The sequence below is a fragment of the Pagrus major genome, chromosome 15 (assembly GCF_040436345.1).
Source record: "Pagrus major chromosome 15, Pma_NU_1.0".
Lineage (NCBI taxonomy): Eukaryota > Metazoa > Chordata > Actinopteri > Spariformes > Sparidae > Pagrus > Pagrus major.
This window is the reverse complement of record NC_133229.1, coordinates 31228544-31252744: the sequence shown is the minus strand read 5'-3', so window position 1 is coordinate 31252744 and position 24201 is coordinate 31228544. Positions and strand designations below refer to the sequence as shown.

Here is a 24201-nt window from a genome sequence, read left to right as displayed (position 1 = left end):
AGAAAACACGTCGCTGGTGTTTGGGCGACTTCAGCGTTCAACTGTTGACTTTTCACTGAAAATATTTAAATTCATATTCGTTCACCGACTGCTTGTGAGATATGATATTAAAGAAAAGTAAAAGTCGAGTCAACCGGTGAGTTTCCCTCCTAAACTCTGGCTGTGAGTTGATTAGCCTGTAAGTTGACAGCTAGCTTAGCCAGCTAGCTCCCTGCACGCAGCTGCAGCAGCTTTGTGTCGGTGTGGACATGGGACCGACGCGGAACCGACCCCCCATGGGACCGCCGTTTGATGACGGACCTCCTTTTGACATGGGGCCACCGGGATGGGGTCCTCCGCCCCCGGGAGGCTGGGGTCCTCCCCCGCCAGGTGGCTGGGGCCCTCTGCCGCCCGAAGAATGGGGGCCACCGCCGCCTGGTGGATGGGGGCCACTACCACCTGAAGGATGGGGATCCAGAGGTCCTCCGCCGCCCGGAGGTTGGGGGCCTCCACCACCTGAAGGATGGGGCCCAAGAGGGCCTCCGCCACCCGACTGGGATCCAAGAGGACCACCACCGCCGGGCTGGGGGGCTCATCCCAGCGACTGGCTGCCACCCCACCCCGACGACTGGAGACCTCCTCACCCCGACGACTGGAGACCTCCTCATCCTGACGACTGGAGACCTCCTCACCCCGACGACTGGAGACCACCTCACCCCGACGACTGGAGACCTCCTCACCCCGACGACTGGAGACCACCTCATCCTGACGACTGGAGACCTCCTCCTGGTTGGCCTCCGGGAGGTCCCCCTGAGCCATGGGGACCGGAGCCTCCCCCCGGGCCTCTACCGCCTCCTCCTGTGGGGATTCCTCCTCCAGATCCCGCCGCCTATGGACCACCCCCTGTCCCCCCTCCAGGCTGTCCCCCTCCAGGCTGTCCCCCTCCAGGCTGTCCCCCTCCAGGCTGTCCCCCTCCCATAGGCTTCCCGCCGGGCTTCCCTCCGGGCTGGACGGGAGAGGTGAGCTGCTCACCTGTGCTCTGTGTTATTTAGCTCCACTGTTATTGATCATATGATATCACTGTCCTGTGATTGTTGGGTTAGATTAGGCAGGTGTTTCTGGAGCTCAGCTGTTCAGTATATTTTACCTGTCACACCTGAACCTTCTCTGTCTGTGTTCAGCCTGTTGTAGAGGAACCGATGCCCAACCCGCCTCCAGAGCAGCCTGAGTGGGTGAGTCCAGACCAGCCGACACTGTGACCAGTGAACAGAAACGGAGATAAACCGTCACACACTTCATATCAGAACATATATTTGTATTACTTATTAATTTTCTGATTTTTTTCCACAGTGATCTGATTAAACAGTTAGGTGATAAAATGTCAGTAAATGTTGATAAATGCTGATCGTCATCAAAACAGAAATGCATTAATAAAATTAATCTATAATAAATTATATATTATTCAGCTTAACGAACACTTCTGGTACTTGAGTCCATCTTGAACGTAGTGTTTCTACACTGTGGTGTTGACCCGTGAGCAGTATGAGGTCCAGGTCTTCAGCAGGATCACATGTAGATTTGTATAAATCTCGTGTTTTTTTTTTTGTTTTTTTTTGTGTAATGTTTCAGATTAAAGCGTTGATTTCAGCTCCGGCCACAGAATCGACTCCGGGGGAAGTTAAAAAAACCACAGAGGAGCCCGTCGTCATGACAACATCTGCACCAGACCCCCCTCCTCCTGCCCCGAAAGCTAAACCCAAAGCTGACCCCGTCAAGGCCGCCAAAGCCCTCGGCCTGCTGGGAAAACGCACGTTTGATAAGTAAGTCCTTACAGGTTTCTGATCTGAGTGACGCCGTTCACGTCTCAGTAGTTTAACTGATCGTTAATATTTAAAATATGAATTAAGTCAGCTTGTCTTCTTCTGTGGTGTTGTACAATGTGTTGTCTTTGTGTCCTCAGGCCTCCTCCAGGCAGGTCGACTGGGATCATCTCATTCATCGGGGTAAGACTGATGATGTCATTATTGATGACTGATTATTAAAAGCTTGTTCATCTTTTTGTCCTGTGAACTGACCTCCATAGAGCCTTAAAATGCCTTCAGTCAAATAAATAAATAAATATCAGGCCTTGAAAGTCTTTGAAATATCTTCAGTTGACCTCACCTCACACCTGGAGGTTAACTGATGTTTCTGTCGACATGTTTTCAGCAGAAATGAGTGTTAACATCATCAACCTGTTCAGTTGATCTGATGAACTGTAGCTGTAGACGTGGAGCGATCTCTCTGGTTGTCTGTGTTTGACCACTCGGCAACATTCAGCCATGATAGTTCTTGAGTTCTCCACCCTGAGGAGGGACTGTTTGAGATTCAGGAAGTAAATGTCGTCACCAGTTTTGTTTCTCGAAACGCTGGTAAAGTTCCATCTAAACGACGGATGTCCTCCCTGAACCAGAACACAACTCCTGTATGATTCATCCAGATTTAGTCAATAATCAGATGTTCCTCTGTGTCTGATCCTCAGCCGAGCTTCGGCTACATCGAGAGAGAAGATCTGGAGAAGTACACCTTCAGCTTCGACGCCTTCTTTGGAAACCCCAAAGCCATGCAACCCGGGGTTAGAGTTCACTTCACCGCCTGCAAGGAGAAGGTGAGGCGCCGCACAGAGATCAGCTTTAACTGTCAGCAAACAGCAGCAACATGTTTCTGTCTGTTCAACACTCGTTTAAATAAACTCACACTGCATTTTTATTTATGTTATTACTTCTCTCCATATCATTTTCTCTCAGCTTTAACTCTCCTGATCGTTTCTTTACTGTCATGAATGCATTGAGATAATTTCTGTAACTGTAATTTACTTTGGTTTTGAAGAATAATTTAATCAGAGGCTTCATTTGTAAGTAAGATTCTTTTCAGATTCTATAAGACAACAATCTGAAGACAGATCAGTTATATCCAGGTTGTTGAATCGTCTGATGACAGTTCTTAATGTATTTTCTCTCCAGAAGTTGCTGGTTGAGTCAAAATATTCAGTGTTCTCACGTGTGTATTTTGTTGGTGCTTTGAATTTTGAATTTGGATTTCAGATCATGTATTGATCTTTGTCTGAATTTGTTAACGTCATTTCTCATCTCAAGTTGTTTTCCTGGAGAGTTTTTGTCCATTTTATTTAAAGGAATGAAAGTTTATCTTATATTTTATCTCATGGTTTTCTCTTCAGGTCTCAGTACTTTAATATTACTGATAAAACTCACTTTTACTGAGCAGCTCTTTAATATTTTTGACTGATTGTTTGTGAGCAGAACAGTCTGATAGCGACGGATGTGAAAGTGGCTCCAGGTGGAACAGAGAACGTGGACACAGAGATCTACGAGGCCGTGGTCAGTCAGGCCATCACAGAACCTCAGGTCAGTCCGCACTCTACCGCGTCATGTGACCCATCCTCTTCCTTCCTGTTTCCTGTCGTTGACCCTGTTGGTTCTGTCTGTCTGTCTGCAGCTTGGCGGGCGTCAGTACCCCGGACAGGTCCACGTGAACATCGGGCCTCTGAGGACCAACCTGACATTTGAGAGGAAGGACAGCACGGTGACACTGCTGAAGAACGACCAGGTGCTCATCAACCTGCTGACCGACATCGTTTCCGAGAAGAGGAGGGCGACCAACATCAAACCCAAGATCCCTTCAACCTTCAGCCACACCAAAGAGTCCAGAGAGGAGGTCAGAGCTGCTCACACACAACCAGAGAAACCTCCAGTACCGAACAGAACACATGTTAAAATCTGTTACTGCAGTGTGACTGATTGATGGTCAGAAATTATAATATTTCACACACAGAGACATAAATCAGTTGTCTTTTGTGTCTCTGAGTGTGTTTTCAACTCTTCGCCTGCAGGGCGTCATCATCAGCCTCAAAGACAATGAAGGCGTCATCAAGTCGGAAGAACACGGCGAGCTTCCCTTTGACATCAAAGAGAACTTCAGTGATGTGGAGTTTACCAGCGAGGACGTCAACGAGGAGGTCGAGTTCACCGTCATCACGGTCAGGACTCCATCCACCGCTGCCACTATTTTGACCCTCTCAGGCTGCTTTAAAGACTTCCAGCAGTCAAGTTTGTTCTCAAATAAACTGTAAGTCTGTGTGTTTTCAGCTGAGAGCGGGGAAGAGGGCGATCAGGATCCGGCGGGTGAAGGAGCCCCTCCTCCTGACCTTCTGCTCTGCAACCGCCGCCGCTGCAGCTGCTGTCGAGGAGGAGAAGGAGGAGGAGGAGGAGGAGGAGGAGACACCGACACCGACCACAGATGGTGACAACGACTCTTCCCAGGCCCTAAAAGGGAAGGCCAACGCCAAGTCGGAGATTGGCTACAACATGAAGCTGGACCTGGAGCTGTACGAGGGCATCGTCAGCCAGCCAATCATCGAGCCGACGGTGAGCGAGACTTGACACGAGGGTCAGTTTACAAGAACTGGACCACGTGTCCTCGGATGTGTCCACGTCTGTATTAATTCTGTTTTCCTCAATGACTGAGTCACATTTTTAAGTTCTAGCCATAAAAGATGAAACGATCTGGACACTTTATCGTTTCATTTGACTTTACTAATCATGTTTAGAGCACCAACAGTTCAGAACTGTTTTTAAGTTGAATCTGATTCTTGCCTCTGATCTCACCTCAAAATGTACAGAAACGGTTTGTTGTCAAACATGGCGTCTGTCCTCTGTGTAGCCGCTGATGCAGGGTTACCCGGGTCAGATCCACGCCAACATTGGCCCCGTTAAGACCAACGTGACCTTCGACCACCGGGACTGCGGCGTTACGCTGCTGAAGAACGACCACGTATTGATCAACCTGCTGTACGACATGGCGACTGGGAAGAGGAGAGCAGCCAACATCAAAGCCAAAATCCCGTTTACCTTCAGCTACACCAAAGAGAAGAGAGAGCTGGTAACACACACACACACACACACACACACACACACACACACCTGTTACATCTGCCAATATCAGCATCAGCAGTTTGTGAACACACTGTCTGTTTCAACTGATCCAACCATTGAACCAGTAACCACAACAGCACCAGACTCCATTAACAAATGTAGTGATTTTAAGAGTTGTTTCATGAGGAGAAAATTAACAAACTTTGTGAAACAGCTACAACAGATTCTGAATCATTGTCTCCTTCTTGTAAATTCAGCATTAAATGAAAACAGTAAGTTGTGTGTTTCCTTGTAAAAAGTGTCAGTTTGTGGCAGCATGGCTGCACCAGCCTGTCTGCTTCTGTGTCTAAAGTGCTAAAGTCTGACCTGCCAACATTTAGCAGCTGTTTGAACACACTGTTTACACTGATTTCACCATTTACACTCAATTTATGAAAGAAGAAACATTTTATTGATGCTAAACATGTCACATTTTACAGATACACTAAACAGTAACCAGTATAGGCTCCTTCTTTGTCCCCAGACTCCCTTAACAAATGTGTCAGTTTAGTGAGTTGTTGAGTTGGAGACACTTTATAAACTGTGTGAAACTCTGTCTCTGACTGATTCTGACTTATTTGTTCCTTCTTGTAAATTCAGCAAATGTTCTTCATGAACTTCTTTCTGTCTTTGAGTAGAAACATGGAGTCTGTTTGTCCCAGTGATGGCCAGCGAACAAGCCATTTGATGTTCCAACAGGATGTGAGCTGTTCTGATGATCACTGAACGTCTGAGGTTCTGTTCTCGTTCTGTCTCTCAGGGCATCATCACCTATCTGGGGTCTGAAGAAGGGATCATCAACTCTGAGGAACACGGCGAGCTGCCTTTTGACATCTGTGAAAACTTCAGCGACACCGAGTTCGACAACAAAGACATCCACAAGGAGGCGGAGTTTACTGTCGCCATGGTGAGTGTGACCTGTGGGACAACATAGGACAGGAAGTGGTTTTAAGTTTTACATCCTGACACCGTCATTTTGTTTTTTCTGCAGGTGAAATCAAAGAAGAGGGCGATCAGGCTGTTGAGGACAAAGAGGGTGGAAGACAAAATCCTGGAGGAGCAGAAGAGACGGGAGGAGGAAGACAAGAGGAGGAAACGGGAGGAGGAGGAGAAGAGGAAACTAGAGGAGGAGCGTAGGAGGGAGGAGGAGGAGGAGCGACAGAGAGAGGCGGAGAGGAAGAAGAAGGAGGAGGTGGCAGCGGCGCTGGCAGCAGCCAAATGCAAAGTGAGAAACAGACGATAAAGATGAGATTTAACTCGTGTTTCATCAACAAGTTCTTCTTTTTAGAGCTTTGTTTATGTTTACAGAAATTTGTATCTAAAGAAAACGTATCTGTAATACAGCAGATAAATATTCTTAACTACAAGAAAAATGTTTGAATAAGCTGCAACTTGTTCCAAAGAAGATACGTTTGGAGAAAATAAAGCAGTGTTACAGTTTCAGGTTTAGTTTATTTTTAAGTTTAGGTTACTTAAGTTTGAGATGTGGTTGAATTTGTTTTAGTTTAAGTTTTATTTGTTTTAAAAAAAACTGTTTTTACTTCAGGCCAAGCTTAGTTTAGTTTATTATAGTTAAGTTAAAGTTCAGATTAGTTTAGTTTAAGTTTTAGTTTTACTTTGCACAAATGTTCAATCTGACTCAAGCACGAACTGATTAGATTTTGGAGGTCAAAGGTCAATGCAGCCTTACATATTGTGAGGTTGCAGTGACCTCGTACCATATTGTAGCTTCTTCGAAACTTTACCTTCTTTAAAGCGGAGGCATATAACTGCCAGGCAGTAGTTCTAGTTTTGTTTAGTTAACCAAGTAAAGCTAAAAAGTTAAGTTTAAGGTTGAGTTTAGTTTTTGTCGTCATATTAACAAGAACAAACTTTCTTATTGAAGCTGATCTGTACAGTTAATAAATAACTTATTAAACATCTTGTTGACATTATCTAAAGAAATGACCAGATTACTTAAAATCTGTCCTGAATGTTTCGTTTGTCTTTATTAACTTTTAAAACAAATACCAAGTTTTATTTTAACAAACTGTGAGTTTCTCTTTGTATCCTAAAGCAAACTGAAGTGTTTGTGACTGCTCGCTGTCTTCCTCTCGTCCTGCAGTGGACGCCGTTCGGCTTTAAAATGAGAGACCCAGACACGCTGGACGACCTCAGCAAGGAGCGATTTGAAGGCACCGTCCTCAAAGCCATCTCCAAAAACATAAAGATCAAGGAGGAGCCGAGGGAGGAACCAGCAGGAGCTCCCTTTGGACAGGTAAGAAGAATTCCTGCAGAAGTTCTGGACATTTTTTTTATTTTTTATTTAAAATAACATGTCCATACATTTTTTTTTCTGTGCAGGTCAAAATTAAAGTAGAGAATATGGATGAAGATGAGAAGAAAGAGGTGGAAGGAAAAGCTGAAGGAGAAGAGGAGCAGGTGAAGGTGAAAAAGGAGAAGGTGGAGGGGGAGGAGGAGGTGAAGAAGAATCAGTCAGCTGGAGGTGGAGTTAAAACAGACACAGATGTCGGTCGACTGGTGATGACCGTTGATGGTAAACAGAAACAGCTTCCCTTCGGTCCTGATGACCTGCTGACCACCGCCACCATGTTGGACGGTGACAAGGTGAGCCGACTGCAGTGTAAACAGGATGTAATCAGTATTATTGATCAGCCACACATCAGCTGTCATTAAAAAGGGATATTTTCAGGTTCATTTACACGCATCAGTGCTGAGTATTTCTGTATTTGAAGTTCAGAAGCCTCACTGTGCTGAAACAAGCAGCAGCTCATGTCTTTAGTTCTTGATGTTAGAGTTCTGATCCTGAGCTGTTTAATCTGTGAAGGTGCGTTTCAACATCGCCACCCATCGAGTGACCAAAGAAGAGCGAGCGACCTACGTGGAAATTCTCCCCGACTCTTTTGAGGAGTCCATCGAACAACGTCGACACGTAAGACTTTTAAAAGACGTTCATCTCATGTTATCAGTGTTTGAGCTGTGATGTGTTTTAAATGTGTTATTATGTTTTATAACCAGGGCATCGTGATCGAGTTCACAGATGACTCAGGGCTCATCAAGTGCTCTCAGAACCCTCAGCTCTACTTCCACATGTCGGAGGTGATAGAGAAGAAAAGACTGGAGCTGAACGAGAAGGTCGAGTTCAGCGTCGTCCCGGTGAGTCCTCCTCTGCCGCTTTATCCTCAGAGGAGGATACACAGGAGGTGTAGGATTACAAAGAAATACTTTAGAAAGTCAGATTACTTCAGGACAGGAAGCTGGTTCCTTCAGACATTCATAATTAAATCTACCAAGTGTGGGGGAAACATTTGATTGTTAGATGTATCGCGATGCAGATGTGGACGATGACAACATGATGTTTACAGAAAGAAAAAGGCGGAACTGAAGTATAATCGTGAATAATTCTACACAATCCACCAGAGAGCAACGTTAACAAAGCGGAGCAGCAGCCGCTCAGTGAGCTAACAGTGCAGCAGAGAGGCTGCTCTCACTGCTGGAAACATGACGTAAATAACAACACAGCCAAGCACCCTGCGTTCCCCCTCATTCTGTTATTCTCATACAGACAGGAGTTTAGATTAATTCTTTCATTAGTCGTCCGATTGGCACCCACTGGGTTAAGGAAAAGAGACCTGATGAGATCAGACATTTAAATCGATAACCGATGCATCATCGCACTTTGAATCCGAATCAAATTTTTGTGAGGAGCCTAAAGATTCCCAATTGTGAAACTACCCAGAGCTCGTGGCCGCAGGTGAGTCAGAACCACCATCAATGACCGATGTGAGGATTTCATTGTTCTCGTCTCTTTTTATCACAACATTCACAGTTCTGCATCAATTCCACCGTTATTTACCAATTTAATTTCAAAGTCAGGTAAAGAGGACGTTCTAACTGTGTCTGAATGTCTTGGAAACACATTTAATGTGTACAAGTTTGAAGCTTTCAGAAGAATATGGTTAAATCTAGTGTTTTACTTTCTGACCTGAAAATGTTGCCGTCAGGTTGAATTTTTTTCTCATTAATAAATAAAACTCTTTACGACTATCATCAAATAGATCATCAACGATGTTCACTTTGTTACTGATGTTCAGTTAAGAAAAAATCTTTTCTTAAAATGCAGCAACCGAGTTCTCTGTTGTGACAGTCCAAAGTGTCAGATTAGGTCGTCATGGGGTGTTGGACATTACACGTTCAACACTCACATAATGATTATAGAAGTCAAGTGTCACAGTTTGTGTAATGTTTTATTATCTTTAACATTTCACTCACTTTTTTCTCCAAGCATGAAACGGCGGAGGGGGGGAACCAGGCCATCAGGATAAAACGTTTCACGGAGAGCGTTTTCCTTCCTGTTCGGAAATTGGGTGGCGTGGGGGCTAACAAAGGAAAGGTAACAAAAACTTTACACTCATATTTACACTCTTACTATGTGGGAAGAAATAAAGACTTCTTTTTTTGTGTACATCAATTTCAATTTCAGTCTTTCTGGAACAAAAATGTTGCCATGTATGTGCAAAATATTTGTACTAAGATATAATATATAATACAAGATGATTTTTACGGTCTTGCAAAGCTGTTTGTTTCTTTTATAGTATTGCTATCTTAATTTATTGACCACTTTGTTTCTGTAACGAGTTCTTCATTGTGTTTCTCATTTGGTAGATGACCATCAAGCTGACAAAAGCTTCAGAAGACACTGAGTGAGTTATACATTTTGTTTATTGATTTGTGTTGAGTTGGAAGACAATCGAGTGTTGCAAAAGAAGCCATTTTAAAGATGGGGATGGCCTAATAGTTTCCAAAATGTACTTATATAATTAAATAATATGTACCTACGTATTTCACATTGGCATCTTTACAGTATGTATAGAAATACACTTGTAAAAGTAATGTAATAAGCAAAACCTGTCCGTGATGTGTTTTATTTACTTCTGACATTTCAGGAAAGAAAAACCAGAGGCAGACAAGCTGAAGGCAGTGGTGAAAAATCTTAGAACACAGGACAGCAAGACCAGCATCAGCAGAAAGGATTACAGTTCCACTCGGCGTAGATATGGCCGCAGCAGGAGCAGAAGTCGGAGCAGGAGTCAAAGTAGGAGTAAAGCTAGGAGTAAAAGTAGAAGTAGGAGCAGGAGTCCGCCCAGAGACCAGTTTGGACGTCTCATCAAAAAGAGATGCAGCACCAGCATTGACCGTGACCGTGACCGTGACCGTAAAAGCAGCAAGTATGGGCGAAGCCGAGAGACAACAAGGAGGCGCACTAAGAGTCGGAGCAGGAGTCGCAGCCGAAGTAAGAGCTCCAGCAGGAGCCGCAGCAGGAGCAGGGAGAGAAGCAAAGACGGGCACAGCAAGAAGAGGAGCAAAATCAGCCGAGAGCGCGAAGAAAGTCACAAGAGGAGGAGGGAGTTGAGCCCTCCTCCCAGACGTGCCGGAGTCATGGAGGATGAGCTGGCAAGGAAGAAGCGGGAGCTGGAGGAGCTGAACGAGATGATTGCTTACAAAAAGTCACTGGTGGACAGAGACCCTGGACAGAGGACCTGCATTGACTACGACCATGGCAGGATTGCCGTCCCACTGGCAGAGTACAAACCAGTCCGGTCCATCTTAAAGAAGCGACCGGAGGGACCTGAGTACCATCGTCCTCCCCAACCCTATGACGACCCTTATTATGACCGGCCATACAGTCCTTACCAAGAACGGCGGTACGCTGACCGCTATGGTGATCCATACACTAGCCATCCTTATAGTGATCGCCCTCCTTATGGTGACCGTCCCTACCCTGACCGACCATATGAAAATCGTCTGTATGGTGAAGCTGCCTATGGTGGCCCTCCGTCAACCAGCCAGCGTTACACTGATCGCTATGATGTTTACGATGAACCCTATGACGATCGCTACTATGACCCAACATATGCCAACCGACCATATGATGATCCGTATCACCCTGTCAAACGGAGCCAGTCTCCCCGTGCTGCTTCGCCTTCTTCTCAGACTGGCCATGTTCCTGCTGCCTCCACCCAACCTCCCTTGACACATACTGTGGCCACTTCATCTTCCCATTCCCCTTTCAGACCTCCTTCTCCCACAGAACCGCCTCCTAGAAGCCCCTCTCCAAGACTGAAGAACAAAACACCACGACAATCCCCTCCTGCAGAGAAACCACCCCTCGATCGCTTTCTTGACATGCTCAATAAAAAGGTTGATGCTGAAAAGAATCCGGAACCGGCTTACATCCATGATGACCTTCTGCCTCATGAGCGTGCACTTCAAGATGGCAGGGGTTTCTCTCGGATTGTGGGAATGGCTCAAGAACCATCAAGCAGCAGTCTAGGAGTAGAAAGGGAAAAGAACCAACTAAGCCCTAAACGGTCCTCAGTAGAGAGAACAAGCGAGGAACCAAAGAGCGAAACGGAACCCTATGATAAGATCCAGAGTCTACTGCGTACAATTGGCCTGAAGCTGAGTACAGGAGATGTGTCCAAACTGGCAAGCCGAGCCCAAGAGAAAATCTATAGATCAAAGTCCTCATCCATAGAAAGAGAGACTTTGTCAACCCCAAGGGAAGACCTTCAAATGAGTAGAACTGGTTCTGTGGAATTGGATCACATCCATTCCCACTCCCCTGCCAGGTCCTCCAGTTTGGAGCCACTCACCAAACATAAAGCAGTCTCGGAGTATGAAGGATTCCTGGACCAGCAAGAGTTGGAGGCACTAAAGAAGGCACAACAGCTGCAGAGTCTTACCAAGACAATGGGCAGCACACCTGCCACCCCTCTAACTGTGAAACCTCCTCCTGGACCTCCGCCTGCTCACTATCAACATCCACCCCTACAAATCAACTTGCCCCTTGGAGTCACTACCCAGATTCCCCCATCCCAGGGCTCCACAACCCTCAGCATGGGCACTCCAGCTCCTCCTGCAGCTTGTCAGGATCCTCAAGGATTTGGACCTACAGCAGGACCTCCCCCTGGACCACCTCCTGGACCTCCTCCACGGCGTCCTGGACAGCCTCCTCCAGGGCCTCCTCCTGGACCTCCTCCTGGACCTCCACCCCGACGCCCTCCTGGACAACCTCCTTTCACTCCTCCCTCCAGCAATGTAGTGTTTCCTTTTATTGGCCAGCCTCCTGCAGCTCCTGCCCCCAACTCTTCCAGTCATTTGCAGCCTGTAACCACTGCCTCAGTAACACCACCATCATCAACACCGGCAACATCAAGTCCTCCAAGCGATGACCATTCAGCAATCTCTACAACAGTGGCCAGATGCCTGAAGGTCATTGAGACGGTGAAATCTTTGGCTGTGCAGCCACCGGCCAAACCCGTCAAAACGGTCCAGTTCAGTTTACCCACTGAGTCTCCAACAGCCTCCAGTCCTCACACCTCAGCAGAGACGGAGGAGGACATAAAAAACAAGCAGAAGGAGAAGGTATGATCAGCAGTGGTACTACTGTACAACCACCCAAATTAAAGAAAAAGTAAACAAGTACATATTAAATGTACTCAAGTAAGAATTTAAAGTAATGGTACATTTTGGGAAGATTAAAGACAGCTACATGGCACCAATAATAATGGTGTGGTTTTTGATTGTAAGGGGTTCTTCTTAAGAGGACTCTACCGAATGTCATATTTTTTTCTGAAGTTCAAGGAAAAGTTCGGGTCACACAAATAAAAAAAAAAAAGAAATTCTACATCATAACCACTTGAATCTAAAATCCCAAATAGTGTAATATTAATAACATTAGTGTGGCCTAATCTTTATATGCAGCTCTGTAGCTGTACAGAAATACTGGGTTCAAATTTAATTTAGGGTTTCGACATTAATAAAAAGGCCGCAGCATTCAAATGTTGTTAGAATTCAAATGTCAACATAATGAATAAAGTTTTGAAGCTTTAAACTACTGATGTGCAGTTCCTACGAGATAACAATTTATTTTTTGTATCTGCAATTAATTTAATTTTCTTACGTGCATGTAATTCCAGATAATCCGGACGGACACTAGTGCACTTATTAAAGTCCAAACTTTAAAAATGATGGAACACCGATATGATACAGCTGCATAGAAAAAGGTCTTGTTTGTGTTCATGTTGCAGCTGGATTTGTACAACCAGAGGATTTTGGAGAAGAGGGAGCAGCAGTACAAGGAGATGCTGGCCCGCAAGAAAGTAGAGAAGAACAACGGTGGTGCACTGCCCGCCCCAGGTATCAGAACTTTATTATATTCATTAACTAGAAACATTTTAATTACAGAGATTTGTGTGTTAAGCATTCAGTAAGGATCAGTTCTCAGTGAGGTAGCTCTTTAAACACATAAATACATTTTCAAGTTAACATTTCACAGCTGCATGCTGTCTATATTACTTTGACTACACAGGTAATTTGAGCAGATAAAAAAAACAGGCTTTGGCTAGAATCTTAGAGATACACTATTAGCCACATTTAATGCAGTGTGGAGGAAACGTGAAGCAGATAACATGATGGAAGTATCGCTAAGTTTTGTCTGGATCTCACTGAAGTATACATATAATTATTAAGGCCTAATTAGCCCTATTGGGCCCTGTCGTAGAGACCAGTGCTAAGATAGATTTATGTTTCTCTGTCGAGGTGGTCTTTCGATCTCACCATAGATTCTCACAAGGTAGGAAGTGATTTAGAGTTCAGCATAGGGTTTCACTCAGTTGTCATGGCTCCACCACAATGCTACAAGGACTTGTTGCGCGTTATTACGGTGTATCGTTTTTCACTTTGTGATAGAGATCGGCGATCACAGCGCAAAGGTTTTTCCTGGACATGGCTTTGCTAGTCTACGTTTTTCTAGCAGCTCTTGTGCTCTCCCAACAGCACCGACATGTGTTTGGGTTATTCAGGAGTTGCAGTCAGGCACAGCAGAACGTCTGATGCAGTAAAGGAGCCTCTGCACATTGATAGGTCTTCCGCTACATGTTGACACGGAGCCATAAACCCGTCCTTAAGGCTACAGAGACGTCGTAAAAACATTGCAGTGCTACAAAGTCAGTCGCTCTTCTGCCACATACGTTAGCCGAGCCAAGTGGTTCATCCCAGCGATCAAGACAAGAAGCCAACTTCAGTCTCAACTCCAAGAAGTATCATCTTTTTCCTCTTCATATGGTGACTCTATTGGTATCTAGATTTAAATTAACTCACTTGAGTCCAGAGAGTACTTTATAGTCAGATGAGATCATGAGAGGTTAAGATAGACAGGTATTTAGTGTAGGTATTATTTGAAACATATGAATACCACTGTCGATGCAGTATCTGAATTTCAGTACTGATTCAACACTGTAAATTCTATTCATACTTGATTAAAGTTTAATTAAATACAACTATTAAATCGACCAAGCATTTGATGCCAACTTTGCCGACAGTTTTCAGAACTTGATGCTATCGATACATTCTGGTCAGTACCAAAACCCCCCCAAGATTTAGTAGTTAGCCAGACATGTGTTCATAGTGATACTTAACAACTGAGTTAGTTTTGCTAAGTTTAGGTACTCGTTTATACAGTTTTCCAGCTTAGATACTGTTACACTTGGTGGTCACTCAAAAGGTACACCCTCCCACTTCTACAGGCATCGTTCTTCACTAAATGATAAGTCTCATACCTGTGCTTTAATGGGATCTGTGGTACCACATCAGGATTGGTAGCTGCAGAATATTTTTGGATTGATGCAAGAACCAAAATACCTTCAGTCCTGCTTCATGGAAAGTGTCAAAGATTAATTTTAAGACAAATTCAATCTTGAAACATAAGCAATTTAAAGAAGATGTAAGAGCCATAATCCTTGAACCTGGAAGAGGACGGTGTTCAGCAGCTGAAGACAGTTCTGGCTTTTTTGTAGTTTTTTTGTGTAGTAACAGAACCACTTTCTTATACATGAATCTCTGAATTCATTTTTAAAGATTGAACTTGATAATGCAAGCTGCTTCTGCTTGTCCTCCTTTTGATGCATGTCATATGGTTAAAGTTGGCTTGGGTTGTCCCCTTAGATTCAGAGGCCATTGATTTCATAGTCAATTTTTCTACATGGGTTCTATTGTAGACTGTCTGTCACTAAAAAATAACTCCCACCACATTCAGAGGACAGCATGGTATCCCCCTAAGAACTTCTGCTTGCCGTTAGAACTGAAGAAGCCATTCAAGCACCTTCAACTCTACAGCTTCGGTCCGGTACATACTTTAACTACGACTGGAGAGAAGGATGCTAAAGGACGCTCTCAATCATTATGTCCTGTCTAAAAACATCTCAGCACAGTACCTGACACTAAGAAGTTGTACTTGAACAGTGACCACTGAGTGTAAACGCAGTACAGCTAGCTAGAAAATACCGTTAATCAGCTTGGTTTGATCTGGTGTTCGTTGACAGCCTAACCTGCTAGATGATGTTTAAATAAACCTTTAACTCGACTTCAGCTGTCCAGGAATGACACCGCAAGAGGAAGACAAAGATAATGGATGATCCCCACTAACTGCCCAGTCTGTACTACTGTTTGTAGTACTAAGAGGCAGCACTAAGTATGTAGTACTCTGGTTGTACTACTCATTCCTTCTTTGGTTGGTTAGCGGCTCAAGTCAACTAGTTATGTAGCTGACATTGTCTGCTACAACAAAGACATGAAAATCACTAAAACAATACTTGGACTCTCAGATCATTTTAGTGCAGCTTGATTCTGAATACATGAGGAACATCTGGTCCAGGACATAGTAGGCCTTTAAGGCTAACATGGCTTTTACAGACATGGCTCAAATAATCAAGGACACAGTCTAGTAAGAACGCCTAGATGTAAACATCTAGGAGGTACTGTTAGGAGTCAATCTAAAGGCCTTTCCAAGACTAATAGCCATAAAGGATATAGGGTGGATACAGGTTTTTGTCAAGACAGTAGTTCATGTGAACTGTAGCTTGCTTTCATGAACATTTTATACAGCATTTTATACAGATTACAATTTTTGTCTATTAAGATCATATTCATAAACTTTGGACAACCTATTAAACAGAAACACAAGCCATGTTCATGAAAGCCTTTCCAGGGCTTTACGGAGACTTTTCACATCAAGGCCTTACTTGTTCTGGAACAACTGAAGCTTAGAACAGCTTGCCTGCTGATTTTATTACAAGTTTAAGTCAGATTTTCCAGATATTTCATTTTTTGTTATAAACAGAATTATGTGTTACACATCCAACGCCAGGTCCTAGAAAAAGGGTAAGTCAAGTTTGCTCACTTCTGTTTGTGTTAAACGGCCTCGAGTGTAGCTGCGTTTACTATATATCCAGAAGAATGATGTTTTAACAAGAGATCCAGAAGACTACCTTAAACTAAGACATCCTAATTTATTTACAGAGAAAGAAGTTAGTATTTGAACCGTTAAAATGATTTGTTACCCAGCTAATGCACAGTTTTAACCACATTGCTTATACTGCTGGGACAGGTTGTTTACTGTTTTGAATGTCACCAAATCTATCATCAAGTATTATTCATAAGTCCAGGTTATAGTCATCAGATTAATGGTGAATAATCGAGGTCATGACTAAGTCACAGAGGTAAGGATGGCATGACAGGAAACATTTCCAAAGCAATGAGGTCATTTCAGAATTGTAGACAGGTTTCCTATCATTATCTGACAGATTTATCCAGCTATAGTTGGTGAAGTAGCTCGTACTTAAATCTTTGTAACTAATGTTAGACCAGGAAGCCATTTTTGAGAGTTTTCACCATCACGTAGGGGTTGTCAGTCAGCTGTCATTAACTTTAAAGGCTTGTTTATGCCTCCTGTTACACGGATATTGAGCAATACATCCAGTAAACGGCAGCTAAGAGTTGAGGGTTTCTGACAACAACAAACATGGCGGTGGGAGAGGAAATTGTGATCATGTATCTGTTGAGAAAGCAGAGACAGCGTTGTAAAACGGCGGTGGTCTTGAGGGCATTATGACATCGCAACATGTGGACGGAGAATTTTCTTCACTAAAATCACAATGAGAGGTGACGACGGACGGCATTTCCAGTACTTGTGGATGTCCATCATTGTTCAAACTCTGCATTGTGTCCTATGGTTGACTCCCTTTATTGGCGACACTCCCCCCTACGATTTCCGGTGGTACTGCTCCGTTTAGTCCGCATCCATAAGCTTTCAGAAAACATGCTCAAATACAAAGGAAAATAAACGGAGAACGGACAGAAGGCGTCTATATCCAAAACGTGTCTCTCGATGAGCATAAATGAGCCTTAACAGTATCAGATGTGACTTGTCAGCAGCCGGTCATTAACACAGTAAGTTATCAACTCTATGTCTGGTCATTATAAATGATGTGTTGAGTGATGTACATATCTCTGTGTCCAACGAAATATGTCAAACTTTTGGTAAGTTTAGTCCAAACACTTTGTAAACACAAATGTAATAACTGAATTGGGACCTTTTGTATTCTGTCCATGAACTAGCTTTTCCTCTGTCTGAAACCAGTGTTAGCTCAAGAAGCTAACATAGAGAGCTATTACTGTAGGAGTCATGTATATGATGTCATGATTATTATGCCATGATGATTCTTAAGAATATGATTTGAGTAATACTGCATCGATTCTTGTCCAAGCTGATTTACTTTCTCATTTGCTCAGCCATCACATCATAATCACGAGCTCGTTAACTTAATAACTGTAAACTGGAACAGTTTGGATTCTGGGCTATAAACTGCATTTTCTTTTCAGTCTGTGAAGCTATCTACGTTCGTTTGGGAAAGAGAGTCAGTCGTTTCAGCCAACAACCAATGATTACCTGCTTTTGCTGGCTGATATCAATAAGATCACCTATAATGTCACGTTTATATTTTTAGTTTTTAGTTCAGTTCCTAACCTGTAGTTTATAAACAGTAAGTAAGAAAGGCTCAGGTGTACTGAGCAAAGATGGATGATGTAATATTCCACAGCTCGTTAAAACTCGTAGACTTTTCCCTCCTCTGAACTCTTGTGCAACACGTGTTAATCGTTTATGTGACTCGGTAAAAATCTTCAATACCGGTGATGATGTTTGGCCCTCTGCGTGATTATCTGTATATTGTGCATCCCTAGTTAGCTCTAGCACACGACTTGTAGTCTGTCATCAATACGGTAAGTAACTCTCAGCCTGACATCAACGAATATGACACCCCATTTGAAATAGTGGTATGTTAGTAGTAAGTAGGTAGCAGCTTTGATGAGCTAAATTTACCCACTTTTTAAAAAGCTTAGCTCTCTAAATAAGAGTGGTGTAGGGATGATGTATTTTTGTAGCTAACTGAAGTTAGCATCGCCCCGGTTCCCTCCACAAGAAGCCTATGAGATTATTGAATTGGATTTTGGATTATTACAGAAAATAATCTGTGTGTCAAACACAAGTTTCTGATCCTTCCAGGTTTTGTTCATCAAGATAATCTCCACAGATGAACTCCACTCTGTGATGTTTGAAGCGTAAATTAAATGTGTAGCAGTAAAAAGCTAATGCTCGGCTACAAACAGACGACATCACGGTCACGTGACTAAAACGTCTCCACCACTGAGCGTCTTACTGCACAATTACTATCCAGGTTTTCTATAAACTGATCAATGTACGAGTTGTAAAGTCAGAGTCAGAACAGTGTGTAACTAAAGTGGCCTGTGAAGACGGACTAGTGAGCAGATGAGTCTCCGTGTTCGCTGTGAGGACGTTTAATGTCCCCGACAGCCTCTGTAGTCTCATTTAGACACTTGTTAGCAACCGCTAACTGTTTTTAACACATGAAGAGCTTTATAATTAAACTGTGGACATTTAATGATGGATTTTATGTGTTCAGCCTGTGGGAACCACACACCTTATTTCACACATTTACCTGAAAACACATTCAACAAACTCACAGACTTTGAGACGAGGGAACCGGATGTGCTAACATGCTAACAGATTTCTGTGTTTAAGACTAAGGACTACACCACTGTAAATCGCATCAGTATTATTGAGTTTATTAATTTGAACACCTGTGAATGAGACTTTTATGAGTCCTTTAGTCTGTCAGAGTAATGTTAGCTCGGGAAGCTAACGTAAAGAGATTTTAGAATTGTTTGGAGGACGCCAGTCAGTAAAAAGGTAACGGTACACGTGTTTGTCCTGAACCATTTGGACCAGGATGTTCTGCTCAGTATGCGACTTCCTCACTATGTACGCCATGTTACCCAAACAATCATCATCATCAATCATCAAAGTACTTGAGTTTTACTTAAGTGCGCCTTCACGTGTACAGTCAGTTCGAAGATGCTAACTGTTATCCAGACTTACGTTTGTGGTTATTTTTGTTTTTGCTTTTGCTCCGTCTTTGGATCAGCACAAACGCTGACCGTCACGTCTCAGATGGTGTTTGAAAACGTAACTTTTGAAGTTCCATCACCCAAACGACAGTAGAACATCATTTAAATCCACTGTGATCATACAGCGCGTCTCATCTTTGCCTTTAAACGTGCTGCTCAGGTAACTTCTGTTCACCTGTGACCATCACAGGATGGACAACCAGACTTCCAGTTCACATCAGTTTGGTTTAGACTAGCGTGGAGATGATGAGGTCCAGTGTGGAGTCAGGGAACAGAAATGGAAAATACTAAATGTCTTAAATGATCTTAAATCATACCGATTCAATGGACCATTTAATCACCTTGTTAAACACCCATCAGTCCATCCACCAGCCTCCCCAACTCAATTAATTAACATTGTTATTTCTAAATGTGGCATACTAATTTTGGGAAACAACACACTGGCTACCCAATATCAATACGCATCGACAGTCATTCAAAGCCTTGTTTTGGTCTGCTTTTATTTAATTCATAATGCAGATATTCTTGTCATGGCTTACTTCCAGATTCAATTCCATTTCCTTTCTCTACATTAAATACTGGACCCTGAATGAACCTCAGACCTTCAGAGTAGAACAGAAGTTTTAGAAATAATTCAGAAATTCATCAATGATAGTTTTCATAAAGTAAAGGTATCGTAACTTGATAAAGTAAAATGTTAGTGAGGTTTTAGAGAAAAGAAATATCAGGATTCAAATATTTTTAGTGCTTTTTGTTTTGGTATTTGTGTTGCATGTTAATGTTTCTATACACAGCCAGGGTTAACAAATGGGTTATGTACATAGAGCCAGCAGTTAGCTAGGGGAGGATATAAGTACACAGATTTTATTTTGAAGTGACGCTGAAGGTTTTCAAATGAAAAAGTCAATATTTGTTGTCATGACGGTGAAGGTAGGTGAGCATTTTGATCTCTTAATTGTACTGATTGATCAGGCCTGCTTTAAAACCAGCATGTAGTAATTTAATTACACATCAAACACTAATATTTTTAAGCAGCTATCACAAATGCCTTTCATTGATCATTTTTGTTTTACATTAGTATGTTTTTCAGTTATCACTCCAATCGAAACAGTTCAACTAAAGTTTGGAACTGGGTGAACTTCCCTCCTGCAGTAGTTATTGCTTCAGTCCGTTAAATGATTGACATGATCGTTGATAGGAGAGATAGAAAGAAGATGGTGTACGACAACTGTTAATAGGTCAGCAAAGCGGGAGGAAAGAGCTATGAAAGACAAAGCTACGAACACGTTGAGATGGCCGGTTTGCACAGAAATATACGTAAATATTGGGCTCAGAACTTTTGGTGAATATTGGTGCTTGTAGGTTGTGAAAATCTACGGCTGGTTTCAAAGAGATCCAAAGTCAAAAAGTCGAACCTCATGGATGTCAGAGTTCAGACATTTCGCCCACAGTGAACTTGCTGTAAGACTATTTTTAGTTTTTGTGTCACTGTGTAGATCACGTATAAGATGAAAACCAGTACTGGCCCCAGTCTACGGGCCAGGCGAACGATCTTTGTGAAACCAGCCGGAGGACTTTTGTACAGTCCAAGCTTTAGAGGTCCAGTACAAGAGAAAGCTTGGGATCAATAAGTGGAAAAGAGTTTTTCAAGCTTTGTGACTTACAAATGTATTCGTATGTTAAAATTTTGTAGGCAAGCCGATCAGCAGCGAGCCCAAGAACGTTTGGATTTGTGGTCATTCACTGGTGTATTGGGCCGAGTCCCGGGCGAAGTCCCCAGAGGTAGGTATGCAGCTGGGAATGGACCCCAGCAAGGTCACCATCTGGTGGAAGGGTACGCAGGGCATGACGTGGCCCCAGCTCCTCCCCCAGCTCCACCAGCTGAAGGTCACCTGGCCCAACCCGGACGTCCTCATTATGCACTTGGGCGGCAACGACCTGAGCACCGACAGCCCAACGGACCTGCTGGCTTCAGTCAAGAAGGACCTGACATCCATGAGGAGCATCTTCCCTCAGTGCATCCTCGTGTGGTCCAACATCCTCCCTCGGAGGGCGTGGCGTCACTCGGCTGACAGCCACGAGGTTGATCTGGTCCGAACCACGGTCAATCGCAGGATCCAAAACATCATTACGGACCTGGGCGGCACCTCGCTGACCCACGACAACATCAGGTGCGGCGCCAACACGGGCCTGTATCGGGCCGACGGCGTCCATCTGTCTCCTAAAGGCATCGATGTTTTCAATCTGAACCTGCAGGACTTTCTGGAGAAGTGGGAGCTGGCCTCAGAGAAAAGCTAAGAAGTGTTTGAATCTTTTTTGTTTTTATGTCTTTTATTTTAATCATCGCTGAGCAGTTACATTGATTCAAAGCGCTGCAAAGACTTTACTCATAAAACTTCTTCTATAACGTCTTCAGTCGTGTTTGTAGTTTCTTCTCACCGTGTAGGAGCTGCTGTGGAAAATATCTCTGTCTTTAAAACAATAAAATTCAATATGAACGACCTGCTGCATCTCAGACTTTTCATTCTCTTCTTGATGAACATGTCAGAACCTGCAGTTATGATGTTTAAGTGAAGATGTTGAGATACACGTTCTGTTGTAGTTTGTGTGAATCATTAAAAATGTCTCCAACACATCGTTGTTACTTCTGCAGGTAAATGTAATCTCAATAAAGATTTGATGCCAAAAATGAACATTTTCATCATTTATAATTTTGTTTTGTGTTTAGTTTTTCATCTGAAACAAATAATTATTCAGTCGAGTCTTTTTACTGCTTTTATTTAGTGCTGGGTGATACGACTAAAAGTATGAAATGAATATTTGTCGTGATAAACTTAACAGAATAAAATGATGAAATCATGACGTGATGTCCAAAGGGTGAGACGTTTGTCTTTATCAGACTTCTCGTAAAGGATTTAAAAATATGATTCTTACTGTGTTCAAAGATACGATTTTATAGTTTTCAGCTTCTTTATAGATGAAAAACATTAAAACATTATGGTATCACTGTCGTATTGTATCGGTCAGATGTGAGCGGATTGTAATGCGACGTGATGAATGAGACCTTCCCGTCTCTGTTGTCTCTGGATGATGTGTAGCTAACATGACGACACAAGAGCTCCACAGAGAAACTAATATTTTGTGTTTGGTAACAAAAGGAATTAAAGCTTCCTCATTGATGAAGGTTCGTTCCTTTAGGCGCAGATGAAACAAACAGTTGAGCCGTAACAACATAAACGTTGTGCATTAAATGATCCTGAGTGCTCAGATTTACAAAAGATGCTCTTCAGTTTAGCTTCAGACCAAATGAAGAACCAAATAACAGGAACATGGTTAGTTTGAGCCAACTGGCCGACGTCACCAACTTTTGTTTGGGCCTTTTTACCTTTTATTAGACAGTAAACAGTGTAAAGCTGACAGATGTGGGTCAGGTCATCAAAACCAGCGTTACAACAAATACAAAAACGACAGTTAAATACAAACTAATGTTTGATTAAAGGCAGAAGAAATAAATAGAAATACAACTTATAATTGATGATTAAAACCATAAAAACACTGAGAATGTTTCAGTTCAACATCAAGAATAAAGAAGAGTGTAACTCCAGAAAAATGAACTATTAATGTAAACACATTTATACGATGACTTATCTTCTGATAAAGATAAGTCATTATTGTGTGAGCGGTCAGCAGGACGCTGCAGACTGTCGTATCGCCCAGCACTACGCCTGCAGTCACTTAAGTCTCCGCTCAGGTTTCTGAGCTGTTTGTACCTGTTGGAGCCGACCAGGTGAGTTTTTGTTTCCTCTGCAGGTTCGAGCCAAGACGGAGCTGAGGAGGATTCAAGGACTCAGCAGGTGAACTGAACGCGACAGAAACATCAGACACTCCTTCAGCAGACTCAGACTCGTCCACAATAACGTAGAGAAGTCTGAAAAATGCTTCATCCACAGGAAACTGATTTATACAAAGACTCCAGACTCGTCAGGCGACCAACTCCTCAGTCATAAAGTCTGATATCTTTCTGGGCAGTAAAATATACGTTCATATTCTTCAGTCCTGAGGGATGTGATTCAGTTTTTATTAGAATTTAAAGCTCCAATTTGTAAGAAATCCAATCTTGTCAAATACTGACGCTGTAGGATGGCGGTTAACTAGTTGACGAGTTGGGAACGACTCAAAATTAAATTTGGACCTTTAATCTCAGAACAATCGAACATGTCTGACGCTCCGGGTCCTCCAGCTCTCTGTGCAGTTTGTCTGAAATCATCCTGTCATCAGGTGTGTGGCACAAAATCAGCACCAGCCACATGCTGGTAAAATAAAGTGGCTGCAGGATGATAAGTGGTAATCTATTAGACATTCACCCGCCACGTGGCCAGCAGACAAAAAGTCAATTCTGCAGTCTGTGTGCAACATATAGGGACAGAAAAACATCCTTAAATCTGTCGACATTTTGACAGAAGGATCCTCGTCAACACAGGTCTTCAAGTTAAGGTGATAAATCAGGCCCGGCTGCTTTAGTTCTGCCTATAACAAGTTAATATTCAATCAAAAGTGGGACAAACCAGCTGAAATACAGTAAATCCGGACGCTTCAGGGCTCCTGGAGGTCCTCGGTCAGTTTCTCACTCTGTCTCGGCAGAAGTCGAGAATTTGGTGTCCTGAAGGAAGAAGGAAGTGTCGTTACATCACTCGTCCCTCGACTTTGTGTAGGAAAGTCTCCCGTTGGCAGTTTCATCAGCAGAAATCAGTCCGACCCGCCTCGTTTGATCACAGTATCATCGTCCCTGTCCATCGTTTGGAGAAGAAATCAGGTGTTAACCTCTCTGAAGTGTTCTTTCATTTTCTTGAGGCGTTTCTTCATCAGACAATGTAGATATAATGTTTTACTGTGTTTCTCCATCATCTCCCATAGACTTCAATAC

General features: G+C 43.1%; 1 protein-coding gene across 2 annotated transcripts; it reads left to right on the top strand.

The window, feature by feature from the left end:
* LOC141009163 (uncharacterized) lies at positions 1-21778 on the top strand. Of its 2 annotated transcripts, none has more exons than XM_073481617.1 (22): positions 1-897; positions 943-998; positions 1161-1211; positions 1609-1799; positions 1940-1982; positions 2501-2626; positions 3279-3383; positions 3475-3693; positions 3869-4015; positions 4125-4403; positions 4699-4917; positions 5710-5856; positions 5941-6174; positions 7054-7206; positions 7293-7556; positions 7777-7881; positions 7968-8105; positions 9235-9342; positions 9615-9652; positions 9896-12377; positions 13043-13151; positions 20971-21778. In XM_073481617.1, the coding sequence occupies exons 1-22, from the start codon at positions 249-251 to the stop codon at positions 21573-21575; spliced, it is 6468 nt and encodes a 2155-aa protein (XP_073337718.1). In that variant the 5' UTR covers positions 1-248; the 3' UTR covers positions 21576-21778. The 2 variants fall into 2 exon arrangements, with proteins under 2 accessions (XP_073337718.1, XP_073337717.1); XM_073481616.1 differs by having other exon boundaries at positions 1-912.
* The last annotated feature ends 2423 nt before the right edge of the window (positions 21779-24201 follow it).

What these genes read in the sequence shown, in the direction of transcription:
- LOC141009163 (XM_073481616.1), top strand. Translation starts at nt 249, where the DNA reads ATGGGACCGACGCGGAACCGACCCCCCATGGGACCGCCGTTTGATGAC. An exon ending in TCCAGGCTGTCCCCCTCCAG is followed by an intron (nt 913 to 942) that starts GCTGTCCCCCTC and finishes GTCCCCCTCCAG; the next exon opens with GCTGTCCCCCTCCCATAGGC. An exon ending in AGCCAATCATCGAGCCGACG is followed by an intron (nt 4,404 to 4,698) that starts GTGAGCGAGACT and finishes TCCTCTGTGTAG; the next exon opens with CCGCTGATGCAGGGTTACCC.